General features: G+C 47.3%; 1 protein-coding gene across 1 annotated transcript; it reads right to left on the bottom strand.

Moving 5' to 3' along the window:
• Positions 1–18,629: 18,629 nt before the first annotated feature.
• LOC143959995 (uncharacterized) lies at positions 18,630–26,303 on the bottom strand. Its single transcript, XM_077468242.1, has 5 exons — positions 26,195–26,303; positions 22,395–22,505; positions 21,323–21,490; positions 21,111–21,234; positions 18,630–20,726 (listed from the first exon to the last, which is right to left on the bottom strand). Exons 2-5 carry the CDS (start codon positions 22,482–22,484, stop codon positions 18,877–18,879), a joined length of 2,232 nt encoding a protein of 743 aa, XP_077324368.1. The 5' UTR covers positions 22,485–22,505; positions 26,195–26,303; the 3' UTR covers positions 18,630–18,876.
• Between the last annotated feature and the right edge of the window lie 1,419 nt (positions 26,304–27,722).

Below are 27,722 nucleotides of genomic sequence, written 5' to 3'. Positions count from 1 at the left end.
CAAATGTGACTGAGGGGTGTACTTACTTTTGTGAGATACTGTAGATGGGAAGATGAAGACAAAGGCTGGATAGATGAAGACATTGATGGTTGGATGGAGACATGGATGAATGGATAAAGAAATGGATGAAGACAAGGATGGATGGATGAGGAAATGGATGGATGGATGGATGGATGGATGGATGGATGAAGAAATGGATGGATGAGGAAATGGATGGATGGATGAAGACAAGGATGGATGGATGACAAAATGGATGGATGGATGGATGAAGACAAGGATGGATGAAGACAAGGATGGATGAAGAAATGGATGGATGGATGAAGACAAGGATGGATGAAGAAATGGATGGATGGATGGATGAAGAAATGGATGGATGGATGAAGAAATGGATGGATGGATGGATGAAGACAAGGATGGATGAAGAAATGGATGGATGGATGGATGAAGAAATGGATGGATGGATGAAGAAATGGATGGATGGATGGATGAAGACAAGGATGGATGGATGACAAAATGGACAGATGGATGAAGAGTAGGATGGATGAAGAAATGGATGGATGAAGACAGGGATGGATGAAAGAAGACATGGATGGATGGATGAATGGATAAAGAAATGGATGAAGACAAGGATGGATGGATGAAGACAAGGATGGATGGATGGATGAGGAAATGGATGGATGGATGAAGACAAGGATGAATGAAAAAATGGATGGATGGATGAAGACAAGGATGGATGGATGAAGACAAGGATGGATGGATGAGGAAATGGATTGATGGATGAAGACAAGGATGGATGGATGAAGACAAGGATGGATGAAGAAATGTATGGATGAAGAGATGGATGGATGAAGACATGGATGAAGACAACAATGTATGGATGAAGACAACGAAGGATGAATGAAGACATGGATGAAGACATGGATTAAGACAATGGAGGAGGCAACGAAGGATGAATGAAGACATGGATGGATGGATGGATGAAGACAAGGATGGATGGATGAAGAAATGTATGGATGAAGAGATGGATGAAGACAACAATGTATGGATGAAGACAACGAAGGATGAATGAAGACATGGATGAAGACATGGATGGATGGATGAAGAAATGGATGGATGGATGAGGAAATGGATGGATGGATGAAGAAATGGATGGATGGATGAAGACAACGAAGGATGAATGAAGACATGGATGAAGACATGGATGAAGACAATGGAGGAGGCAACGAAGGATGAATGAAGACATGGATGAAGACATGGATGAAGACAATGGAGGAGGCAACGAAGGATGAATGAAGACATGGATGAAGACATGGATGAAGACAATGGAGGAGGCAACGAAGGATGAATGAAGACATGGATGGATGGATGGATGAAGACAAGGATGGATGGATGAAGACATGGATGAAGATAACGAAGGATGAATGAAGAGATGGATGGATGAAGACATGGATGAAGACAACAATGGATGGATGAAGACATGGATGGATGGATGAAGACATGGATGAAGATAACGAAGGATGAATGAAGACAAGGATGGATGGATGAAGACATGGATGAAGATAACGAAGGATGAATGAAGACATGGATGGATGGATGAAGACATGGATGAAGATAACGAAGGATGAATGAAGAGATGGATGAATGAAGACATGGATGAAGACAACGAAGGATGAATGAAGAGATGGATGGATGGATGAAAGAAGACATGGATGGATGGATGAATGGATAAAGAAATGGATGAAGACAAGGATGGATGGATGAAGACAAGGATGGATGGATGGATGAGGAAATGGATGGATGGATGAAGACAAGGATGAATGAAAAAATGGATGGATGGATGAAGACAAGGATGGATGGATGAAGACAAGGATGGATGGATGAGGAAATGGATTGATGGATGAAGACAAGGATGGATGGATGAAGACAAGGATGGATGAAGAAATGTATGGATGAAGAGATGGATGGATGAAGACATGGATGAAGACAACAATGTATGGATGAAGACAACGAAGGATGAATGAAGACATGGATGAAGACATGGATTAAGACAATGGAGGAGGCAACGAAGGATGAATGAAGACATGGATGGATGGATGGATGAAGACAAGGATGGATGGATGAAGAAATGTATGGATGAAGAGATGGATGAAGACAACAATGTATGGATGAAGACAACGAAGGATGAATGAAGACATGGATGAAGACATGGATGGATGGATGAAGAAATGGATGGATGGATGAGGAAATGGATGGATGGATGAAGAAATGGATGGATGGATGAAGACAACGAAGGATGAATGAAGACATGGATGAAGACATGGATGAAGACAATGGAGGAGGCAACGAAGGATGAATGAAGACATGGATGAAGACATGGATGAAGACAATGGAGGAGGCAACGAAGGATGAATGAAGACATGGATGAAGACATGGATGAAGACAATGGAGGAGGCAACGAAGGATGAATGAAGACATGGATGGATGGATGGATGAAGACAAGGATGGATGGATGAAGACATGGATGAAGATAACGAAGGATGAATGAAGAGATGGATGGATGAAGACATGGATGAAGACAACAATGGATGGATGAAGACATGGATGGATGGATGAAGACATGGATGAAGATAACGAAGGATGAATGAAGACAAGGATGGATGGATGAAGACATGGATGAAGATAACGAAGGATGAATGAAGACATGGATGGATGGATGAAGACATGGATGAAGATAACGAAGGATGAATGAAGAGATGGATGAATGAAGACATGGATGAAGACAACGAAGGATGAATGAAGAGATGGATGGATGGATGAATGGATAAAGAAATGGATGAAGACAAGGATGGATGGATGAAGACAAGGATGGATGGATGGATGAGGAAATGGATGGATGGATGAAGACAAGGATGAATGAAAAAATGGATGGATGGATGAAGACAAGGATGGATGGATGAAGACAAGGATGGATGGATGAGGAAATGGATTGATGGATGAAGACAAGGATGGATGGATGAAGACAAGGATGGATGAAGAAATGTATGGATGAAGAGATGGATGGATGAAGACATGGATGAAGACAACAATGTATGGATGAAGACAACGAAGGATGAATGAAGACATGGATGAAGACATGGATTAAGACAATGGAGGAGGCAACGAAGGATGAATGAAGACATGGATGGATGGATGGATGAAGACAAGGATGGATGGATGAAGAAATGTATGGATGAAGAGATGGATGAAGACAACAATGTATGGATGAAGACAACGAAGGATGAATGAAGACATGGATGAAGACATGGATGGATGGATGAAGAAATGGATGGATGGATGAGGAAATGGATGGATGGATGAAGAAATGGATGGATGGATGAAGACAACGAAGGATGAATGAAGACATGGATGAAGACATGGATGAAGACAATGGAGGAGGCAACGAAGGATGAATGAAGACATGGATGAAGACATGGATGAAGACAATGGAGGAGGCAACGAAGGATGAATGAAGACATGGATGGATGGATGGATGAAGACAAGGATGGATGGATGAAGACATGGATGAAGATAACGAAGGATGAATGAAGAGATGGATGGATGAAGACATGGATGAAGACAACAATGGATGGATGAAGACATGGATGGATGGATGAAGACATGGATGAAGATAACGAAGGATGAATGAAGACATGGATGGATGGATGAAGACATGGATGAAGATAACGAAGGATGAATGAAGAGATGGATGAATGAAGACATGGATGAAGACAACGAAGGATGAATGAAGACATGGATGGATGGATGGATGAGCTTTCTTTTAATATAATATAAAGTGTATTCAGTTTGTGGTGTTCAGATGAAGATGTAGTTTTGCTCACACCGCTCTTCTACCACCTCGCTCCCAGGTGGGACCAACTCACATATACATAATATCTTAGACCCCTTACCTGGGGGTAATGGCTCACACACAGGGTATAATGCACCATTATCCTTCATACACGTCTTCAGAAAATTCCTTGAGGAAACGTCTCCAGCAGACTTTGGCCCTGATCTATGTCCAGTTATGGAGAACAATCCAGAACAGAACTTTTATTTTCCAGATGTGGCTCCACACCTCCATACCCATCACCGGAGCGTAATCAATGAATTAGGAGCCTGTGCTGAGCTATCCCTCCTCGCCCCGCATCTCTTGTTATGCTTAATACTGTCCCTCACAAGTGGGTTCCTGTCCCCATGCACCAGAAGAGCACAAAAATGACCAAGGTTACTCTATTTAAAAGGTTCCCTCACCTAAGATGGCTGCCAAAGACTCTTAAGAGTTTGGTGTCCAATCAGACTGCTTTCCTTTTTCATAATCACACCTGATAAGGACTGACCCCCTTCCAATCTGTACTCTTGTTTGGTCCCTGGACCTAGTCAGAGGTACTTACCTTTCTGAGTTTTTCTGATATTAGGTGAAAATGTTTCACACATAAAAAAACCATCAAAAGCCCAACCCAGAGAGTCATTCAGCCAGCACAGAGATTTTCCAGCTTGCAGGTCAATGTAAGCACCAGCAGATTGAGAGTGATCTCAGCAAAAGGCAATGGTGGCCACTATGAGGTTTATCAATAGCATGCAGCATTCAGAGCACCCAGTGCCGCCATTCTCTGTATACGTCTGTATCCCTCGCTGCCACACCACACAGGAATGTAACAGAATTTCCCACTACACACAGCTCTGAACTCAGAGACTCCGCTTCACAGAGATTAAAGTACAATTAAAGACAAGCTTTTATTTTAGTTCTGGATAGAATGGAGAAAGATTAGACCCCGTCCAGTATTGATGTCTGTTAGGGAGCCTCGCCCTCTCTTATGACCATTATCACATAGCTCCCAACTGTCCCTGATTTTGATGGACTGTCCCTCATTCGGAAACAAAGTCCCTCTTTCTTCCTCATTTGTCCCTCATTTTGGTCTGATCTATGTATAAAGCTGGATATAAAATGCACTTGTAGGTTTAACCATTGTTTTTGTACAATTCTCATTTAAGGAGGTGTGGCAGGTGTCCCTCATTCCCATCTCAGAAAGTTGGGAAGCATGTTATCACCATGCGTGAAAGTAAATCCCAAACTTTGGGTTTTCACTAGAACAGAATTGGAGGGGAAACCTTCTAATGGGGACACTAGTTCTTTGGCGACAACCAGGGATTTCTCTCTCTCTCTGATTTCCTCTTACTTCCTCTTTTGCCTATGGAACAGAAAGTGAAGGGAAATCTCCTTAATGGGACACCTGACTGGGGTGATAACCCTACCTTACTCCATCCAATATGAAAGAAAAAAAAAAAAACATGTGCCAGAGTCCCTGGCCCTCATGAAGGACTCCTGAATAGTTATGATGGCAAGACCAGAGCTGCAGGTGCAGCCATCTTTGTTTGGCCCAGGAGAGGGTGTTGCAGAGCTAACTTCACCCAATTAAGGGGTCTGCGAGGTGTGTGTTAGGTGTGCTCTAGTGTTTTATATTGCCTCTCTCTGGTTACAGCTACACATCCACCTGACAAGGTTTCAAAACCCAACAACCAGCATATAATGAGGCAGAATGAAATTACAACTTGATAGACACCAAATATGATATAGATCTGATGGGTCTTCCTCCTAGGAGGTCCAACGTGTCTTATTAACCTTTGTGACCTTGTTTGGAGTCTAAAGCTATGTAACTCTGAAGTGTATAAAAGCCAGTATTCTTGTTCAAATAAACAATTCTTATTCTGGTTAATTCCAAAACTGGTACTGCCTAGTTCGTGGTGTAACTATAGCCACATTTACTGATCTCGTGTTCCAGAGCAGCTTCTTGGCAGAGATACCCAGTCAGGGTGTCCAGAGTCCTTCACAGTGTAGACCTTTTCAGGAATGTAACTCCATTATAGTAGAAGTTATGGAATATGAAATGAAACTTAAAAGTTTGTGATATATGAGAGCTCAGTTATAGGTCAATGTAGGTCCCTCCCCTCTCTCTCTCAGAAAGGTGCATTCCTTAAACTGCACTTCACCATCTATGACTTGACCATTGATGACTGGGCCTCAGTCCTTTGAAGACCCTGACTATTGGAGGTTGACGATATCTCTGCCTTCCTTCTAAGCCTGGTCTGTGTTTTGTGAATTGTGTCCCCTTCCATGACTGTTTAGCGCAGACATGAGATTGTAATCTGACCATTTTCGTTTATTCAGAAGAAAATGAGGGCGGAATCGTGTTCTGTACCCATCCCCCGTTCTCCAAGCACGGTGTATCAGACCCCATAAAGGGCAGCGGCATGTCTCCTTCACACTAGAAGGACTTCCAGGGATCATGTATGACTGAGAAGAGGACATTAAGGAATGTTGGGTTTTTGAATTCTTCCCTCCCAGTGACTGTTAGAGCCATGTCCACACCACAAACGGTCAGTGACTTCACACAGGAAACATTGCCGCTTCTTTGGGTAACAACTCTATGGGTTGTAGTGGTGCCCCCCCCCCCCCCCACCCACAATGAATGGGATAATAATACTGTCCGGAGCTCCTCTACAGCTTATTATAATGTGCAGGATTGCCCTCCCCCAACCTTCACCATCAGGGGCTCCAGCTGGTCATATGGCCCATCCACACCATATAACACTCTCTACCATCTCTACTGCACCACCACATGTGTTCCCCAGACAGAGCAGAGATCAGCTACAGAGATAGAAAGGGAAGGTTGTGGCTTCTTTGGGTAACATCTCTAGGGGTTGTAGTGGTGCCCCCCCCCCCCCCCAATGAATGGATTATAATGGCCAGAGCCCATCCACTCCAGACGTTCTCTGCCTTCTGTACTGCACCACCACATGTGTTCCCAAGATGGAGCAGAGATCAGCTACAGAGATAGAAAGGGAAGGTTGTGGCTTCTTTGGGTAACATCTCTAGGGGTTGTAGTGGTGCCCCCCCCCCCCCCAATGAATGGATTATAATGGCCAGAGCCCATCCACTCCAGACGTTCTCTGCCTTCTGTACTGCACCACCACATGTGTTCCCAAGACGGAGCAGAGATCAGCTACAGAGATAGAAAGGGAAGGTTGCTGCTTCTTTGGGTAACATCTCTAGGGGTTGTAGTGGTGCCCCCCCCCCCCAATGAATGGATTATAATGGCCAGAGCCCATCCACTCCAGACGTTCTCTGCCTTCTGTACTGCACCACCACATGTGTTCCCAAGACAGAGCAGAGATCAGCTACAGAGATAGAAAGGGAAGCTTTGAGAAGAGGACAAGGTGGGAAAAGCCCCCGACCCAATCAGAGAGGATATGGTGTATGTGACAGACCCAACCGAGACCTCTGGAGGGGACTGCAGGGTAGCCTCTTGCATACTGACTATGGGCACTGGCTTTTGAGGGGGCTCTATTCTTTGGGAGTTGTGAGCCTGGGGGACCCTTGGAGTAGTTTTACTTTGGATTCGGGTCCATGTCTCCCCAAAACACATAGACTCTGGGAACCCCCCGATACAGATTTGGGACCTCTGTGTTTTGTTGAGATATAGTCAGCCCAAACCAGCATTGACGGTTTCACCCCCCTCTGAGACTCAAAGCAGAAGATTATAATCAGCTCAAAACAACTGGATGCTGGGGTCTCCCGCTGTAATCTGTTTATTAAACACTTGCCCTCTGGAAGATTTACCCCCTGTCACCTGTGGAAGATTTACCCACTGTCACCTGTGGAAGATTTACCCACTGTCACCTGTGGAAGATTTACCCACTGTCACCTGTGGAAGATTTACCCCCTGTCACCTGTGGAAGATTTACCCCCTGTCACCTGTGGAAGATTTACCCACTGTCACCTGTGGAAGATTTACCCACTGTCACCTGTGGAAGATTTACCCACTGTCACCTGTGGAAGATTTACCCCCTGTCACCTGTGGAAGATTTACCCCCTGTCACCTGTGGAAGATTTACCCCCCGTCACCTGTGGAAGATTTACCCCCTGTCACCTGTGGAAGATTTACCCCCATGACCAGTCCATTTTTTGGGATATGGCACTGTGTTAGTTAAAGTAACAATTTGGTGGTCATGCAATAGATGTCCTTTATTTCCACAAATAGAGCGTTCTTTTGGTGGTATTTGATCACCTCTGTCTTTTTTATTTTGTGCGCTATAAACAAACAAAAAAATAAAAAATAAGACAATTTTGGAAAAAAAAAAAAAAACAATTTTTTTTTACTTTCTGCTATAAAACAAATAATAAAAATGTAAAAAAAATCTAATTTCTTCATCAGTTTATTCCAAAATATATTCTGCTCCATGTTTTTGGTAAACAAAAAAAATCCGTTAAGTGTATATTGATTGTTGATGCTATAACTTTCACGCAAACCAATGTATGGGATATATACTGTGTTTTTTTTTTTTATACTAGTAATGGCAGCGATCAGCAACTTATAGCAGCACTGCGAGATTGTGGTGGACAATCTGACACTTTTTGGGAACCAGCGACACTAATACAGTGATTAGTGCTAAAAATATGCACTGTCACTGTACCAATGACACTGGCTGGGTAAGGGGTTAAACATCTTAGGGGGCGATCAAGGGGTTAAATGTGTGCCCAGCTGATGTTTTGGTGTACTGTTGTAGGACCCTTGTGGGATGGTTACCCCAATGTGTAATATTCGGTTTTATTGTTCATATGGGGGGGCAGACCCTGAAGGTTATAAAAACCTGTATTTCTGTTCAATAAACATGCCTTTGGTTCTATCCCCACACCTTGTCTCTGTACAATGATTGGGGTAAAGTGCTGGTATTGGCTCTCAGTCTGCTGGAAGGAAGGGTTTGGGGGGGCAGGAGGCACCCAGTCGGGGTTCCAGGCAGTTCGTCACACAGTGTACTATCTCCCAATCCCTATGATCCTACAGGTCATGCTACTAGCCCAAAAAAAGATAAGATCTGAGGATGAACATGGGTGAGCTGGGATGAACAGGTAACACCAGACAAAATGGTTTTTGGAGGCAGTGAGGAAAGGTTGGTCAGGTTTTTATTGCCACTTCTGCCCCCAGCAGGGAGACTTCCTGTCCTGCAGATAAAACAGGAAGTGAGAGTCCGGCTCCCCAGAATGAAGGAAAACCCCCTCAGACAGTCCTCTGCTGAACGGATGTGTCATACAGTGCCTTGAAAAAGTATTCACACCCCTTGATTTTATTTGTTATAGTGGGGGGGGGGGGGGGGCATTGTATGGCGCCCCCCGGAGTCAATACTTTGTAGAACCCCCTTTCTCTACAAGTCTTTTTGGGGGTGTCTCTACCAGCTTTGCACATCTAGAGAGGACATTTCTGCCCATTCTTCTTCTTTCAAGCTCTGTCAGATTGGATGGAGAGCGTCTGTGATCAGCAATTCTCAAGTCTGGCCACAGATTCTCAATGGGATTTAGGTCTGGACTGTGACTGGGCCATTCTAACACATGAATATGCTTTGATGTAAACCATTCCATTGTAGCTCTGGCTGGATGTTTCGGGTCGTTGTCCTGCTGGAAGGGGAACCTCCGCCCCGGTCTCAAGTCTTCTGCTGACTCTAACAGGTTTTCTTCTAAGATTGTCCTGTATTTGTCTCCATCCATCTTCCCATCAACTCTGACCAGCTTCCCTGTCCCTGCTGAAGAAAACCATCCCCACCACATGATGCTGCCACCACCATGTCTCACGGTGGGGATGGTGTGTTCGGGGGATGGGCGGTGTTGGTTTCCCCCACACATAGCGTTTTGCTTTTAGGCCATAAAGTTGAATTTCGGTCTCCTCTGACCAGATCACCTTCTTCCACATGTTTGCTGCCCCCTCCCCCACATGGCTTCTCACAAACTACAAACAGGACTTCTTATGACTTTCTTTCTCCAATGTCTTTCTTCTTGTCACTCTTCCATAAAGGGCAGATTTGTGGAGAGACGACTAATAGTTGTCCTGTGGACAGATTCTCCCCCCTGAGCTGTGGATCTCTGCAGCTCCTCCAGAGTTACCATGGACCTCTTGGCTCTTCTCTGATGAATGCTCTCCTTGCCCGGCCCGGTCAGTTTAGGTGGACGGCCATGTCTTGGTAGGTTTGCGGTTGTGCCCATACTCTTTCCATTTTCCGATGATGGATTGAACAGAGCTCCGTGAGATGGTCAAAGCTTGGGAGATCTTTTTATAACCCAACCCTGCTTTATACTTCTCCACAACTTCATCCCTGACCTGTCCGGTGTGTTCCTTGGCCTTCATGATGCTGTTTGTTCACTAAGGTTCTCCAACAAACCTCTGAGGACTCCACAGAACAGCTTTATTTATACTGAGATTAAATGACACACAGGTGGACTCTATTTACTAATTAGGTGACTTCTGAAAGCAATTGGTTCCTCTAGATTTTAGTTAGGGGTATCGGAGTAAAGGGGGCTGAATACAAATGCCCCTCCCCCCACACTTTTCACATATTTATTTGTATCATTTTCCTTCCACTTCACAATTATGTGACACTTTGTGTTGGTCCATCACATAAAATCCCAATAAAAATAGGATTTTTGTACTCACCGTAAAAAAAAAAAAAACCTTTTCTCTGATGTTCATTGATGGACGCAGCATCTTCATGTTGACCTTAGCGTTATATCGCCCCTTTAGGAGAGGACTAGGCAGGAAGTGTTAAAAACAGCAAAACTGCACAGTACCACCTATAGGGGGCGGTCTTACTGGCTATAACCCCTCACACTGCATCCAGAAGCTCAGTTTGTCAGAAGCAGTACAAACATAAACAGGAGGGGAGGGAGCTGTGTCCGCCAATGAACTTCAGAGAAAGGGATTCTACGGTCAGTACAAAAATCCTATTTTCTCTTTCGATCATTGATGGACACAGAAACTTCATCGTGACCTTAGGAACATCCCCAAGCAATGTCAAAGAAACAAGGGATGGGAACAGCAAGAAGATAACTCCACCCATAACACCCAGAGCTCCTCAACCTTAACCACTTCCCGACCGGCGCACGACGATGTACGTCGACAGAATGGCACGGGCAGGCAAATGGGCGTACATGTACGTCCCTTTAAATTTGCCGCCCTGCCATCGGGAGCGCGCCGATGGTCGGGACCCCCGTGAGTCCGGTCGCGTGACCCGCGGACTCGATCGCCGCGGGCATCCCCGCGATCGTCTCACGGAGCGGCCGAATGGAGAAGTGCCGTTGTAAACAACATTTCTCCATTCTGCCTAGCAACTAGTGACGCTGATCTCCGCTCCATGTGATTGGAGCAGAGATCAGTGTTCACTAAATGAAAGCCCAACCCCCCCCCCCCACAGTTAGTAACACGCCTCTAGGAACACTTAACCCCTACACTGCCACCCACTGGTTAACCCTTTCACTGCCAGTGTCATTTACACAGGAATCACTGCATTTATATAGCAGTGATTGCTGTATAAATGACAATGGTACCAAAAATGTGTCAAAAATGTCCGATGTGTCCTCCATAATGTCGCAGTCACAATAAAAATCGCTGATCGCCGCCATTACTAGTAAAAAAAATAATAAAAAATTATTAATAAAAATGCTATAAAACTATCCCTATTTTGTAAACGCTATAACTTTTGCGCAAATCAATCAATAATCGCTTATTGCGATTTTTTTTTACCAAAAATATGTAGAAGAATACGTATCGGCCTAAACTGAGGGAAAAAAATGTTTTTTTATATGTTTTTGGGGGATATTTATTATAACAAAAAGTAAAAAATAATGCGTTTTTTTCAAAATTGTCGCTCTATTTTTGGTTATAGCGCAAAAAAATAAAAACCGCAGAGGGTGATCAAATACCACCAAAAGAAAGCTCTATTTGTGGGGAAAAAAAAAGGACGTCAATTTTGTTTGGGAGCCACGTCGCACGACCGCGCAATTGTCAGTTAAAGCGACGCAGCGCCGAATCGCAAAAAGGGGTCTGGTCTTTGACCAGCAAATTGGTCCGGTCTGTAAGTGGTTAAACAGCCAATTGGAAAACTTTGCGGCCGAAGGAAGCATCCGAAGATGCGCTCACATCAACCTTGTAAAATTTAGTGAAAGTGAACGGATGACCAGGTCGTCGCCTTACGTACCTGAGAAGCGGACGCTTGATGTCGTAAAGTCCAAGAGGCACCAATTGCCCTGGTAGAATGTGCCGTGACAGGAAATCGAGGCGCCCTCCCCCTTATGGCATAAGCCTGAACCACAATCTGTCTGATCCACCGAGAAATGGTGGCCGACGAGACCACCAAGGCCCTTCTTCGGACCAGCCACCAATACAAACAGTGAGTCCGACCATCGAAAAAGAGCCGTAGCAGACAGATACACCCCCGCAGAGCCCCGGACCACATCCAAGGAATGCAAAGCAACCTCTTTGGAGGGTGTGATGGCCGAGGACAGAAGGACAGAAGCACAATGTCATCATTTAGATGAAAAGCCGAAAACCTTTGGAAGAAACGAAGGCTGCGGAAACAGCACCGCCTTATCCTTGTGGAGGATCAAGTAGGGAGACTTGCATGAGAAGGCCGCCACCAACTCAGAAACCCTCCTGGCAGCTGTAATGGCCACTAGAAAGACTACTTTCTAAGAGAGTGTCAATAAGGGAGATCTCCCTCATGTTTTCACAGACCTCATTTGCAGGACACCGGCCGGACGGATCTCCTATCTTCTCCCACAACCCCATATGGTGAAGTGTTGTTCTGGGTAAAAACAACTATAAAAGTCCCAGTACATATGAATTTCTTCCCCAACAAGGGACTGTAGATTTGTCTTCACATTACTCCTGCAGGATTTCTACAACACTCTATTGAATATAGACAGACTGGGGGACACACCTCGAGCACTGGCGGAGTCAAATATACCTATATGGTCCTGTATAATTATTTGTTCTTTTATCAAATGGTGCCCAGCGGCTATTGTCATACATGTTAACAGTATTATTCTACATAAACGTTGTACCTACACACCCCTGAAGAAGGACATGCTTTTTCAAGCTCCGAAACGCGTAGGGTGTTTTCTGTTCAAATGAATGATATGACATGGTGTACTTTTTAATGTATACTTTATATTCAATTACCTTTTGTTGGTTTTATGTAATAAAATAATTTGTATACTATTATAATAATTTGTACGTGCCTTAAAAGTCCACCCCCAGGGGACCCCTTCTTCCTTGTTGTAATGTTTTCAAACATCAGTTTCTGAAGCAGCGAGAGCACCAGATTCAAATGCCACGGAGGTAGCGGTGGTCGAACAGGAGGGGGCCACATGTCGAACCCCCTGAACAAACGTACTCACCAATGAACGAGTCGCCAAGGGTCGCTGAAAAAAAGATAGCCAAAAGTTGATCTCTGCCCCTTGATGGTGCTTAAGGCAAGTTTCTGATCCACTCCTCTCTGCAAAAACAGCCGGATCCTGGAAATCGAATATGTGTGTGGACGCCACCCCATATCCTCACACATGGAGGAGATGTAGGCCTTCCACGTACGATGATAAATCTTCTGAGAAGATGACTTCCGTGCCCTCAGCATAGTGGATATTACGGAATCCGACAGACCTGGGTCACTTAGCACCTGGCTTTCAACATTAAAGCCAGTGACGGTAAAGCTAGATGAAGTATTGGACCTTGTGACAGAAGGTCCTCTCTCATCGGCAGTCGCCAAGGAACATCCACCACCATTCGTACTACGTCGGCGTACCACAGACGCCAAGGCCAATCTGGGGCAATCAGAATCACCGGAATCCCCTCGGCCTCCACTCTGCGAAGCAGACGTGGTGAAAGTTTGAGTGGGGGGGGGGGGGGCATAAATCAGCCAATAATGCCCCTATGGAGCCACCAAGGCGTCTGCCGCATCCGCCCAGGAATCTTTTGACCTGGCCACAAACCTCTGTACCTTCCGATTGAGTCAAGAATCCAGGAGATCCCCATCTGGCGTGCCCCACCTTAGGCAAAGGAGCCGAAATACATCCGGATGTAGTGACCATTCCCCTTGGTCCAGCATCTAACGACTTAGGTAATACGATTGCCAGTTATCTACGCCCGGAATGTACACGGTCGACAGAGCCGGCATGCGCCACTCTGCCCACCGCAGGATGTGAGCAACCTCCAGTGCTGCAGCTGAGCTCCTTGTTCCTCCTTGATGGTTGACATACGCCACCACCGTGGCGTTGTCCGACTGGATCCTGACCAGATGCCCCTGCAGCCTCTGTGTCCATGTGGAGAGGCACCGTCTGATCGCCCGAAATTCCAGCACATTGATCGGCAGGCGGGATACTTCCTGGGTCCACCGACCCTGGGTTGACTGTACAACCCAAACTCCCCCCCCAACCGGTCAGGCTGGCATCCGTTGTGATCACCGTCCAATGAAGAGGAAGGAACGACTTCCCGGACCGAAGAGCTGGCGACCTCAGCCACTAGAGCAGGGAATCCCTGACTAGCTGGCTCACCCGAATTTGACAATTCAGGGACCAAAGAGATTTGTCCCATTTGGACAGGATGTCTTTCTGCAAGAGTCGAGTGTGGAATTGAGCGTATGGTACCACCTCGAAAGTGGCTACCATGAGACCCAGGACTTGCATGCAAAAACGCAGCAACGTCCACCTGCAGGACACCAACAACTTCACCGCAGCTTGAAGAGTCTGCAGCTTGTCCGAAGGGAGAAAGACTTTCGCCTCTGAGGAGTCCAGAAGCAAGCCCAGGTACTCCAGGCGTTGAGTCGGCCCCAACACCGACTTCTGTAGGTTCAGTACCCAACCAAACTCCCGAACAGTTTGCATGGTGATTGCCACACCTTAATTCTGAGGCGGAAGCTGCTCTCAGGAGGAGGTCACACAGGTAATCCACGATTGAGATCTCTCGCAGCCTTAGCAAAGCAAAAATTGGGGCTGGCACCTTGGTGAAGACCATCTGTGCCGACACCAGGCCAAAAAGGAGAGCTGCAAATTGGTAGTGCTCGTCCCCGACTGCAAAAAACAGAAACCTCTAATGCTTGATGCATATGGGGACATGCAAATATGCGCCAGAAAATCCCCCTGATGAAGTACAGAGACCACGGAGCGAACCGATTCCATCCCGAACCTTTGTACTTTCACAAAGCTGTTGAGGGCCTTGAGATCCAGGACCGGATGGACCCCTTCCTTCTTTGGAGTAGAATCCCTGAAACCTTTTCCGGTGTCGGTACAGGTACTATCACGCCGCGCAGCAGAAGGTCCTGTACTGCCCCAAACAGGGCCTCCCAACGAGCCAGAAGAAGATGAAGGTTGGAGGGAAAAAATCTGTTTGGTAGGCAAGAAAGAAACTATCCTATCCTGATGAAACCAGTTCACACACCCATTGGTCGGAAAGTAGGCAGGTCCACTGGGCTGCAAACTCCCAAAGGCGACCCCCCACCGGAGAGTCGAGTAGGGGAAAACCTTCATTTGGTAACAGATTTGCTCGCAGGCTTGTTCGGCTTGCGAAACCAGGGACACTTTTGTCCCTCAGCGGGCACCTTGTCACACTGGGAACGCCTACCTGACAATCCGGGCGGGGCGAAAAATCCACTTCTGAGTGGAAAAGGAGGGCCTTGCCTACAGCGAGGCTCCTTCCCTTTTCTGGACTGTGGGAGCAAAGTACTCTTACCCCCAGTAACATTCTTAATAATGTCATCCAGCGAGGCCCCAAATAGCCTCTTTCCCTCGAAGGGCAAGACTGCCAGTGCTTTCTTAGATGCCTGGTCCGCAGACCAGCATTTCAGCCAAATCAGGCGACTTAGGACCACTGCTGATACTGAGGCTCTAGAGAGCAAAGGGGTCATATCTAAGGCCTCATCACAGACATTCTTCAGGCCCTGCACCAACTGGTCCGCCAGCTCCACACAGAACGGGGAAGCCTGTTCCTTCTCCAACTCGCGGTGCAACACTTTAGCCCATTCAGTAAGCGTCTGTGACACCAGGGCCGTGGCTAACACTGGCCACAATGCTGACCCCACCACCGTAAACATGGACGGGGCAACCGCCTCGTCCCTTCCGTCGGCAGGGTCCTTGAAAGCAGGAGTCCCTTCCACCAGAATTGTGGTTACCTTATTTAACCTGGATACTGGGGGGGGGGGGGGGGGGGGTCAACATTCGGAAGAGATGTTCATTTTTTCAGGAAACTATCCTTCAATGGGTAACGCACCGCCATGCATTTTGGGACTGAAAAGGCCCACTGCAGTTTTCCCCACTCCTTATCAAAATAAGTTGGGTAAGGAAACACCTTAGTCGTGCGGGCCGGCTTGTGGGACCTGAAAGGGATCGACACCTCCTCTGTAAATGCCCCCACTGTATCCTCCATCTTTAGGGTATCCCGCACCACTGTGATAAGTGCTCCTACAAGCGTCATGTCAGAACAGGGGCTGTCTGTCACAGGGGGGCCCCCCCGAGTCTGAATCAGAGCTTTCCCCAGAAGACGTGGGGGGAGAAAAGGCCTCCAGGACAGCCGACAGAGCGTCCATAGGCACCACCGATGCAGGGGAACCGGGTGCCATAACAGGGATGTCTGGGGAAGAAGCGCCAGCTTCTGACGCCATGCTGACCCACACTCGCCTGTCTCCACTTAGGGACCTAAGGCAAGTCACACAAAATGTCCATCCTCCAAGATGCCAGAGGGTCACCCCGCAGGACTCACCACCCAAACCCAGGTGATAATAGTGATTTATGGGGTGCTCTAGTTGATTAATATAAACTAATTCAAATCCTACTTAGTGAGCCGTAGTAATAGCAAAAATAAATAAATAACAAATAAATATCAATATAACACAAATTAATGATTACAGTGTATCTATCAAATTAATACCATTTGTGATCATGTGGCTACAAAACAATTATTCCAAACTGATCAAAATTGTTTGAAAGTCCCATCCATGTAACACAAAAAAGTATAAAATAAGTGATTCAAGATCCACCAGCATGGAAACTCTTGCAAGATGTGACAGAAATTCTTCCAAATAAGTAGCATCCACCTCCACCAGAGATCTCAACAAACGACACCCAATCGTGATAGAAAATGCAGTCTTCTTACCAGATCCGTTTGACCACTTTCATTAAAAAGTAAGTCAAACAAGGCCTGTACAGGTTTGTGCCCGTTCACATGAATAATGACATGGGTACACAGGAAAAAATCTCTCCCTCGTCACAGACTCAAACGGGATATATGGAAAGAGCAAGAAACATCCATAGCGTAATACTGTTTTTATTTAAAATAAAGAAATGAAAACATAGCCAAATGGCTCGCCTTTCAATTTGGGATTCGCCGGCTGGAGTATTCCCACTATGAGCCGCCACTATGGCGTGCGTTCCAAGCCATCAGAGCGACAACCAAGGTACCGGATATGGCGTCAAAGAAAGCGTGACCAAGTACCGCCTCGAAGTACGTTTCATCATCAACGTCTCCGGGTGCTTTGCTACGGCCGTCCGCTCTCCCCTGTCATCCACAAGGTGTCTGCGTGGAAAGTGCGCTGTTCTAGAAGGAAATAAGCACCCAGCACTAGAGGCAAAACAGGCTGAGGCTACTAGAAAATAGCCGCCTGCCGCCTCAGGAAAAAACGTCTGAGGGCACCGGGAAAATGGCCACCGGACTTTCAGAAAATGCCCGAAAGGAAAAAAAACTAGCTGTGGCTACAGAAAAATGGCCGTGGAGCGTGCGACGGCCTCCCCACATGGCATACACACCAAAACACCCCACCATGGCCCAGAAACAGGGAAGAGGACGAGCGGACCCCCAAAGCAGCGCAGCCCCCTGCCAGGACTCAGAGCCCCCCAGCCATGGAAAGTGCACCGCACCCCCTATGCCCAGTCACACAGCTGCCCATAGCATGGGGAGGAGGGAAAGGGACAGGGAGAGAAGAAAGTGAGAGTGAGAGACCCCCTAGTCGACCTCCCAGGGAATGCCCAGCTGCTCCATCCTGCTGACAGGTGGAACCATACTTACCCCTCCTGTAGTGACTGCTGGACACATTCCATGGACAAACCGATCACCCGAGCAGTACGGGGTGGCTGTTGGCCACGGCACACTGTGACACGGACAGCAGTAGCTGGGTCATATGTGTGCCCCGGAGCATATAGCTCACCGGCCGTCAGGCAGGGCATGTCGTGGCCGACCCAGCGCGCAGCTAGAGACTACCAGGATCTATATTATCCAGCCTGGCTGTTGATTGTAGATCACAGGAATGAAAAATGCAGAAAAAAAAATGAAAAATTCCGAGGACCAATGGTCCCATCAGGAGCCAGGACCTTCTCCTACACTAGGCACAAAAAAACTGAGCTGCTGGATGCAATAGGAGGGGTTATAGCCAGTAGGAGCGCCTCCTGGGCGGTACTGTGCAAGTGTTGCTGTTTTTAACATGTTCTGTCTAGTCCTCTCCTGAAGAGGCGCTATAACCCTAAGATCAAGATGAAGATGCTGTGTCTGTCAATGAATGAAAGAGAAATACATTTACATTTTTGGCTGTAACATGACAAAATGTGGGAAATTTCAAGGGGTATGAATACTTTTTCAAGGCACTGTATTTCCTCCCCAGTTATTCTTCAACCGTTGGCTGGTGTTGACCTGGAACCTGAAAGTATTTGGGTGGTGAAAACAGCAGAACCCCCTTCAGAGCCCCAACACAAAGACAAGAATAACAGTGAAGGGCCCCGCTCACAGTGCTTGGTTCGTACGGAATATTTCGTTTTTTATGTTTAATAACTCTTATAAATTCCAGAAATAAATATAGAAGGGTGGAAAAAGATCAAGTCCATCCAGACTTACAGGAAACTTGGCTCCGTACAATCAGCAGAGTCATACACTCGGCTCCACCAGATAGGCACTTCCACCCGACACATTGTGGAGGAAGACGGAGGAGCAGGATGACAGTAGATGCCAGGAACCCCATGCCTCCACCAATCCTGGCTTCTCAGAAGAAAGGAAACTGCCTCCTTCCTCGGTGAGTTCTTTGGTGAGCTACGAGACTGGAACTTTTCATGAAGGACTTCCCGCAGTCCGGACAGCAGAAGGGCTTCTCTCCGCCGTGGATCCGCTGGTGAGTGACCAGGTTGGAGCTCTTGATGAAGGACTTTCCACACAGCGAACACACGAATGGTTTCTCTCCCGTGTGAGTCCTTTGGTGAGTCACCAGAATGGACTTCTGATTGAAGCTCTTGCCGCAGTCGGTACAGGAAAACGGCTTCTCGCCGGTGTGGATGCGCTGATGGCGGATGAGGTGCGGGTTACTGGAGAAATACTTACCGCATTCAAAGCAGAAGAAGCGAGGCGCGTCTCTGGCAGGGAACCGCGGCTGCCTTGAAAAGCGCCTCTCTCGTTCATAGTGGGATAAAGACTTTCCGCTGCTGGCCCCCCTCCCAGGCACCGCCATAGTCGGGCCCCCGCCAAAAGTCCTCCACCAATCAGGATAAGGGACTGGTCTATCTGCCACACAAGATCTCTGATTGGTCTGAGAAGGCATCCTATTGGAGAAGTTTTCTGCACGCTTAGTGCAACTTACAATCATGGAGTTATGGAGGGGATCAGATCCCACATCCCAGCCGTTGTAACCCAGAATTCCAGTATCAGCGTACAGCTGGTCGGTGGGTGCGTACGCAGGGAGCTCCGGTTCTTCATACATATCTATGGGGAAGAAAATATCTGGGAAATCTCCTCCCACACATGATGAAGGCTCCACCCTGATACGAGAAGAAGGAGATGCTGTGCTGCTTGCAAGGAAGTTCGTTCCGCTCTTGGGAAGATCGACTTCCTCAATAGAGGGGGGTTCTTCTTTAATATGAGAAGAAGGAAATGAATGGGGATGGATATCCATGGAGTTTACTCCCTCACATGAACGGGGCTCCTCCTTAATTTTAGTACACAGACCCTGCGGAGTGTCTCTATGGTTATAAATGTCATTATTTGGAGGGGGGGCTTCTATGGACAGACAGGGCTCCTCCTTCAACGGGGTACAACCTGTGAGATCTCCTCCATACCAGCCTGGACCTTCATGGCTATGAGGAGATGTATGCTGATTGGTGGGAAAGTCAGTGAAATTATCCCCCTTCTTCATCGGGGTAGATATGTATTGTGTCAGATCTCCATACGAGGCTGGACCTTCATGGCTATGAGGAGGTGTATGCTGGGTTGATGGAAGGTCGGTGAGATGTTCCCTCTCCTTCATCAGGGTAGATATATATTGTGTCGGATCTTCTTCCTGCAAAGCTGGGCCTTCATGACTATGAGATGTATGGTGGGGGGTAGGAAAGTCCATGAAATGATCCCCCTCCTTCACCGGTGAAGCTATATATTGTGTCTCATCTTCTTCATACAAGGTTGGACCTTCATGACTATGGTGGGTGGTGGGAAGGTTAGTGAGATTCTCTCCCTCCTTCACTAGGGAAGATATATATTGTGTCTGATCTCCAAACGAGGCTGGACCTTCATGACTATGGTGGGTGGATGGAAGGTTGGTGAAATGATCCCCATCCTTCATCGGGGTAGATGTATATTGTGTTTGTTCTCCTACATATGAGGTTGGACCTTCATGACTATGGTGGGTGGAGGGAAGGTAGGTGAGATTCTCTCCCTCCTTCACATGGGTCACACTGTTCATGGGTCTATCCTTCCGCTCCTGTCTCTGGCAAATCTTCTGCTTCCCACATTCCAGGCCATTACCCCTCCGATGGATTTCCCTACATTTCTTCTCTTTATTTTTAGAACAGCGTATGGAAAGACAGGGATGGAATCCTCCGGAAGAGACATCTTTAGCCGGCGGCTCCTCTAGAGGGAACAAGAAGAGAACAGAATATATATTGAGCATTTCTAAGAGCCGTCCACTCATAAATTTAATCAATCACTTCTGACCAATCAGAACCCCAAGAGTCTGGTGGAATCCTGAACTTCAGACATGGATCTGATAATCTGAGGTTATAAAGCCAAAAGTTATGGATTCTGAAAGAGAATTCCCTGCAAACACGGCTGACTGGCAATGTTTATGTAACTAATCATGACCTCCATAGCAGGGACTCAACTGTTATCTGGAGCCCTCTGCTCCATGGATGCTGCTAACAACTAAAGTACAGACACCCCCTAAAGGTCAGTGTGTTCCACGGGCAGTAAATGCACCAACTCTGTAAGATATAATGACTGTAAAACACATCTTACCCGGATCCGGGAGGGTGTGGTGGTCCTCCATCATGACGTCCTTGTAGAGATCCTTGTGTCCTTCTAAATACTCCCACTCCTCCATGGAGAAATAGACAGTGACATCCTGACACCTTATAGGAACCTGACACACACAATGATACAGTCACCATCCAGACACATCCCTTGTCTGTTACTGGATAATGTCCCACAATTCCCAGAATCCTCCTCACCTCTCCTGTCAGCAGCTCTGTGATCTTATTGGTCAGTTCCAGGATCTTCTGGTCACTGCCTCTCTCAGGAGTCATGGAGGGCATTGGAAGCTCTGTGATGGGGCTTTGGGTTCTGCTCCGACCTCCCAAAATCTGGTCCTCACCAGACTTCTTCACCACAACATAATCCTACAGAATCAAGAAGTAGCCAAACTTCAGCCAAACAATGCCTGCTAAAAAGAGCAGACTGATAGAAACAAAGTCATGTGACCTCCCAGAATCCTCCTCACCTCTCCGGTCAGCTCTGTGTTTTATTAATAGAGATAAGAGTGATGTCATGTGACCTCCCAGAATCCTCCTCACCTCTCCGGTCAGGTCTGTGTTTTATTAATAGAGATAAGAGTGATGTCATGTGACCTCCCAGAATCCTCCTCACCTCTCCGGTCAGGTCTGTGCTTTACTAATAGAGATAAGAGTGATGTCATGTGACCTCCCAGAATCCTCCTCACCTCTCCGGTCAGGTCTGTGTTTTATTAATAGAGATAAGAGTGATGTCATGTGACCTCCCAGAATCCTCCTCACCTCTCCGGTCAGGTCTGTGTTTTATTAATAGAGATAAGAGTGATGTCATGTGACCTCCCAGAATCCTCCTCACCTCTCCGGACAGGTCTGTGTTTTATTAATAGAGATAAGAGTGATGTCATGTGACCTCCCAGAATCCTCCTCACCTCTCCGGTCAGGTCCGTGTTTTATTAATAGAGATAAGAGTGATGTCATGTGACCTCCCAGAATCCTCCTCACCTCTCCGGTCAGGTCTGTGTTTTATTAATAGAGATAAGAGTGATGTCATGTGACCTCCCAGAATCCTCCTCACCTCTCCGGTCAGTTCTGTGTATTATTAATAGAGATGAGAGTGATGTCATGTGACCTCCCAGAATCCTCCTCACCTCTCCGGTCAGTTCTGTGTATTATTAATAGCGATAAGAGTGATGTCATGTGACCTCCCAGAATCCTCCTCTCCTCTCCGGTCAGGTCTGTGTTTTATTAATAGAGATAAGAGTGATGTCATGTGACCTCCCAGAATCCTCCTCACCTCTCCGGTCAGCAGGTAGATGATCTCCAGGGTGAGACTTAATATTTTGGTGGCCATCTTGTTTCTGTCCTTCTCCATCTTAGCGCACATTGATACAATAGTACATCACGTCTGAAAAGACAGAAACCATACAGAGTCAGAATACAGAGTCGGAGTCGGGATACAGAACCAGTAATGAATGACACACCATGTATGACCAGTCATGTGGGGCCCCTATGGGGTCTGCGGTGGAATTAGGGCTCAATCACAGGCTGTATAGGAGGTTCTTGTCTATGAAGTATAAGCGACAGGAAGCCAACAACTGAAGTCAGGATGAGTGACTCCCTTTGGGCGGCGGGCCCGTGGAACCCAGAATCCCTTGGGGTGGTTGGGAAACCCTTGCGTCTCCTATGTCTAAGTGACCCTGTGTCTATTAGGGGCACAGGAGGACCGAGAACCCCAGTCAGATCTCTACTAATCGGACTCCCTGTACAGCCACACTGGAATGTATATATATTTTCTCATGCTATGGTGTGCTCTCTGTTGGGTCGTTTGGGGTGTGGCTGTAGTCCATTGTTCTATTGTGTCTGTCTGCCTTAAAAGTATTATGGGATGTATATGTCTCTCTGGATTAGCGAGGAGGAGGGGAGAGGAGTAGAGGAAGAGAGGAGAGTGTCCTCTGTCATCCAGTGCCAGAGAGGACGGGGGGGGTTGAATAGAACGTTGGTGTCTCTGTGCTGCTGTTCCATGAAAGACACGCTCTCCGCTCAGAACCATGTGTGAATATTAACCCCGCTGGGCCCCCCCCCCCCCCACAGTGACGGAATGCCAGCGCCCCATCGCAAGTGCGACCCTGCTAATTCCACCACTGGTATATACCATGTCCATATATCCACTCACCGGCCACTTTATTAGGTACACCTGTTCGGTTGCTCGGTAACACAAATTGCTAATCAGTCAATCACATGGCAGCCACTCAATGCATTTCGGGATCTAGATGTGGTGAAGACGACTTGCTGCATCAGAATGAGGAAGAAAGGGGATCTGGTGACTTTGAAGGTGGCATGGTTGTTGGTGGCAGAGGGGCTGGTCGGAGTATTTCTGGGATTTTCACACACAACCATCTCTCTGGATTACAGAGAATGGAGGGAAAAAGAGAAAATATCCAGTGAGCGGCAGTTGTGTGGAGGAAAATGCCTTGTTGATGTCAGAGGAGAATGGGCAGACTGGTTCCAGATGATAGGAAGACAAAAGTAACTCAAATAACCCCTCGTTACATCCAAGGTATGCAGAATACCATCTCTGAAGACACTCCTCTCCTCTCCCCCTTGTGTGTGCTCTGCGGGAAATGGGCAGATGGCACTGATGGGCACTAATAGCATTCACTGATGGACACAGACAGAAGCTGATAGAAGGCATTGATAGAAGCTACTGATGGACACAGATAGGAGGCACTGATGGGCACCAATGGACACTGATAGAAGGCACTGATAGAAGGCGCCGATGGACAGCGACAGAAGGCACCGATGGACAGCGATAGGTGCTACTGAGGAACACTGATAGGCAGAATTGAAGAGTACTGATAGGAGGCACCGATGTGCACTGATAGGAGGCACTGATAGGAGGCACCGATGTGCACTGATAGGAGGCACTGATAGGAGGCACCGATGTGCACTGATAGTGTTCCTCAGTACCACCTGATAGGCAGAATTGAAGAGTACTGATAGGTGGCACTGATAGGTGGCACTGATGTGCACTGATAGGTGGTATTGAGGAACACTGATAGGCAGAATTGAAGAGTACTGATAGGTGGCACTGATGGATGCTGTTAGGTGACATTAACGAGCACTGATAGGTGGTGCTGATATCTGGCATTGATGGGCACTGATAGGTGGTGCTGATATCTGGCATTGATGGGCACTGATAGGTGGTGCTGATATCTGGCATTGATGGGCACTGATAGGTGGCATTGATTATCAGTGTAAACAATTTACTGACATTCTTGACAGATAAGGGCAGTCCTTTTCTCACACAGACCCAGCGCGGGAGGAAAGGACTGCGGATAACTGGCAGGTCTGTTTACATGTAATCAGCTGATCACATGGTAAAGGGCGCTGTGATGGCGCTGGATGGGCACGGGGGAAGCACGGATATCTCCATGGACACCCTCCCACAACTGGAAGCCCGGGGCTTAGATGGAAGGGGGCCCATCATGGTTTATTACCCCAGTGCCCTGAAGGTTCAGTTACACCTCTGATATATACTGTATACAACACTGACATAGACCGTGTCCCTGTATATAACACTGACATAGACCGTGTCCCTGTATATAACACTGACATAGACCATGTCCCTGTATACAACACTGACATAGACCGTGTCCCTGTATATAACACTGACATAGACCGTGTCCCTGTATATAACACTGACATAGACCGTGTCCCTGTATACAACACTGACATAGACCGTGTCCCTGTATATAACACTGACAGACCGTATACCTGTATATAACACTGACATAGACCGTGTCCCTGTATATAACACTGACATAGACCATGTCCCTGTATATAACACTGACATAGACCGTGTCCCTGTATATAACACTGACAGACCGTATACCTGTATATAACACTGACATAGACCGTGTCCCTGTATATAACACTGACATAGACCGTGTCCCTGTATATAACACTGACATAGACCGTGTCCCTGTATATAACACTGACATAGACCGTGTCCCTGTATATAACACTGACATAGACCGTGTCCCTGTATATAACACTGACATAGACCGTGTCCCTGTATATAACACTGACATAGACCGTGTCCCTGTATATAACACTGACATAGACCGTGTCCCTGTATATAACACTGACATAGACCATGTCCCTGTATATAACACTGACATAGACCGTGTCCCTGTATATAACACTGACAGACCGTATACCTGTATATAACACTGACATAGACCGTGTCCCTGTATATAACACTGACATAGACCGTGTCCCTGTATATAACACTGACATAGACCGTGTCCCTGTATAATATAACACTGACATAGACCGTGTCCCTGTATAATAGAACACTGACATAGACCGTGTCCCTGTATATAACACTGACATATATTATATACAGGGACACGGTCTATGTCAGTGTTATATTATATACAGGGACACGGTCTAACACTGACATATACCGTGTCCCTGTATAATTATAGACCATGTCCCTGTATATAACACTGACATAGACCGTGTCCCTGTATATAACACTGACATAGACCATGTCCCTGTATATAATATAACACTGACATAGACCGTGTCCCTGTATATAACACTGACATACACCATGTCCCTGTATATAACACTGACATAGACCGTGTCCCTGTATATAACACTGACATAGACCGTGTCCCTGTATATAACACTGACATAGACCGTGTCCCTGTATATAACACTGACATAGACCGTGTCCCTGTATATAATATAACACTGACATAGACCGTGTCCCTGTATATAACACTGACATAGACCGTGTCCCTGTATATAACACTGACATAGACCGTGTCCCTGTATATAACACTGACATAGACCGTGTCCCTGTATATAACACTGACATAGACCGTGTCCCTGTATATAACACTGACATAGACCGTGTCCCTGTATATAACACTGACATAGACCGTGTCCCTGTATATAACACTGACATAGACCGTGTCCCTGTATATAACACTGACATACACCGTGTCCCTGAATATAACACTGACATACACCGTGTCCCCGCACAGCACTCACACACAAGGTGACAACATTCATTCCTCTTACCAGTCCCAGTTCAGTCTTCACACCGGAAGTTTCTTCTCCCTTCATGCTTCTGACCGCTGGGATGGGATGTGTCTCCTTTTCCAGTCTGTCTATTTAATGGCCGCCGCCATCTTTCAGAAGACCAAAACTCACTGCGGTCTACGAAGGAGCTGAGCCGCTGTGTCGGAGACATATTTATGGGGAAACCAGAATAGTTGATGCGGTCGATTGCGGGGACACAAACCAGAGAAATATTTTGGAGGTGTGACTCTTCTATCATAGAGAAGGGAGTGTGAGGAGGAAGGGAAGGACTTCTATAATGTTCTGTCATGGGGAGGGGGGACAGGACCATACCAATAATAGACTAAGAAATGGAGCATAACCACTTCTGTGTGAGGGTGGATCCTTCCTCTTACCTGATAGGGGTATTATAACTGAACCAGAGGGAGGAGGGGCAACTGTGTCTCATACCCCACCTGGAGGGTATATTACTCTACCATAGGGCAACCAGAGATGGAGGGGCTACTGTGTCTCATACCCCACCTGGGTGGTATATTACTCTACCATAGGGCAACCAGAGATGGAGGAAGGGCAACTTTGCCTCATACCCCACCTGGGGGGTATATTACTCTTCCATAGGGCAACCAGAGATGGAGGGGCAACTGTGCCTGATACCCCACATGGGGGGTATATTACTCTCACATTGAGCAACCAGAGATGAAGGGGCAACTGTGCCTCATACCCCACCTGGGGGTATATTACTCTCCAATAGGGAAATCAGATGGAGGAGGGGCAACTGTGCCTCATACCTCACCTGGGGGGTATATTACTCTCCCATAGGCCACCAGAGATGGAGAAGGGGCAACTGTGCCTGCTACCTCATCTGGGGGGTATATTACTCTCCCATACGGCAATCAGAGATGGAGGAGGGGCAACTGTGCCTCATACCCCACCTCGGGGGTATATTACTCTCCCCTAGACCACCAGAGATGGAGGAGGGGCAGGGGGGCGGCCTGTACTTCCCGGATGTAATTAGGTAGGAGTGATGGGAGCGAGGGTGAGGCCTGATGGCAAAGGGTCTCACTAAGCTCCTGGATCTCCATGCCTTTCTGGCTGGGGGCTGTCGTGGTCTGGGTTGGGGGCTGTCGTGGTCTGGGGTGGGGGCTGTCGTGGTCTGGGTTGGGGGCTGTCGTGGTCTGGGGTGGGGGCTGTCGTGGTCTGGGCTGGGGGCTGTCGTGGTCTGGGGTGGGGGCTGTCGTGGTCTGGGTTGGGGGCTGTCGTGGTCTGGGCTGGGGGCTGTCGTGGTCTGGGGTGGGGGCTGTCGTGGTCTGGGTTGGGGGCTGTCGTGGTCTGGGTGGGTTGGGGGCTGTCGTGGTCTGGGTTGGGGGCTGTCGTGGTCTGGGGTGGGGGCTGTCGTGGTCTGGGGTGGGGGCTGTCGTGGTCTGGGTTGGGGGCTGTCGTGGTCTGGGGTGGGGGCTGTCGTGGTCTGGGTTGGGGGCTGTCGTGGTCTGGGTTGGGGGCTGTCGTGGTCTGGGTTGGGGGCTGTCGT

This window comes from Lithobates pipiens, unplaced genomic scaffold (genome assembly GCF_037356315.1).
Source record: "Lithobates pipiens isolate NorthernLeopardFrog02 unplaced genomic scaffold, aLitPip1_a1.2 Scaffold_79, whole genome shotgun sequence".
Classification (NCBI taxonomy): domain Eukaryota; kingdom Metazoa; phylum Chordata; class Amphibia; order Anura; family Ranidae; genus Lithobates; species Lithobates pipiens.
This window is presented reverse-complemented; position numbering and strand designations above follow the sequence as displayed.

Coding starts and splice junctions, on each gene's coding strand:
- LOC143959995 (XM_077468242.1), bottom strand. CDS start 22,484: ATGTGCGCTAAGATGGAGAAGGACAGAAACAAGATGGCCACCAAAATA. Junction 21,491..22,394: donor TCTACCTGCTGACCGGAGAG/GTGAGGAGGATT, acceptor TTGATTCTGTAG/GATTATGTTGTGGTGAAGAA. Junction 21,235..21,322: donor CAGAGCTGCTGACAGGAGAG/GTGAGGAGGATT, acceptor TGTGTGTGTCAG/GTTCCTATAAGGTGTCAGGA.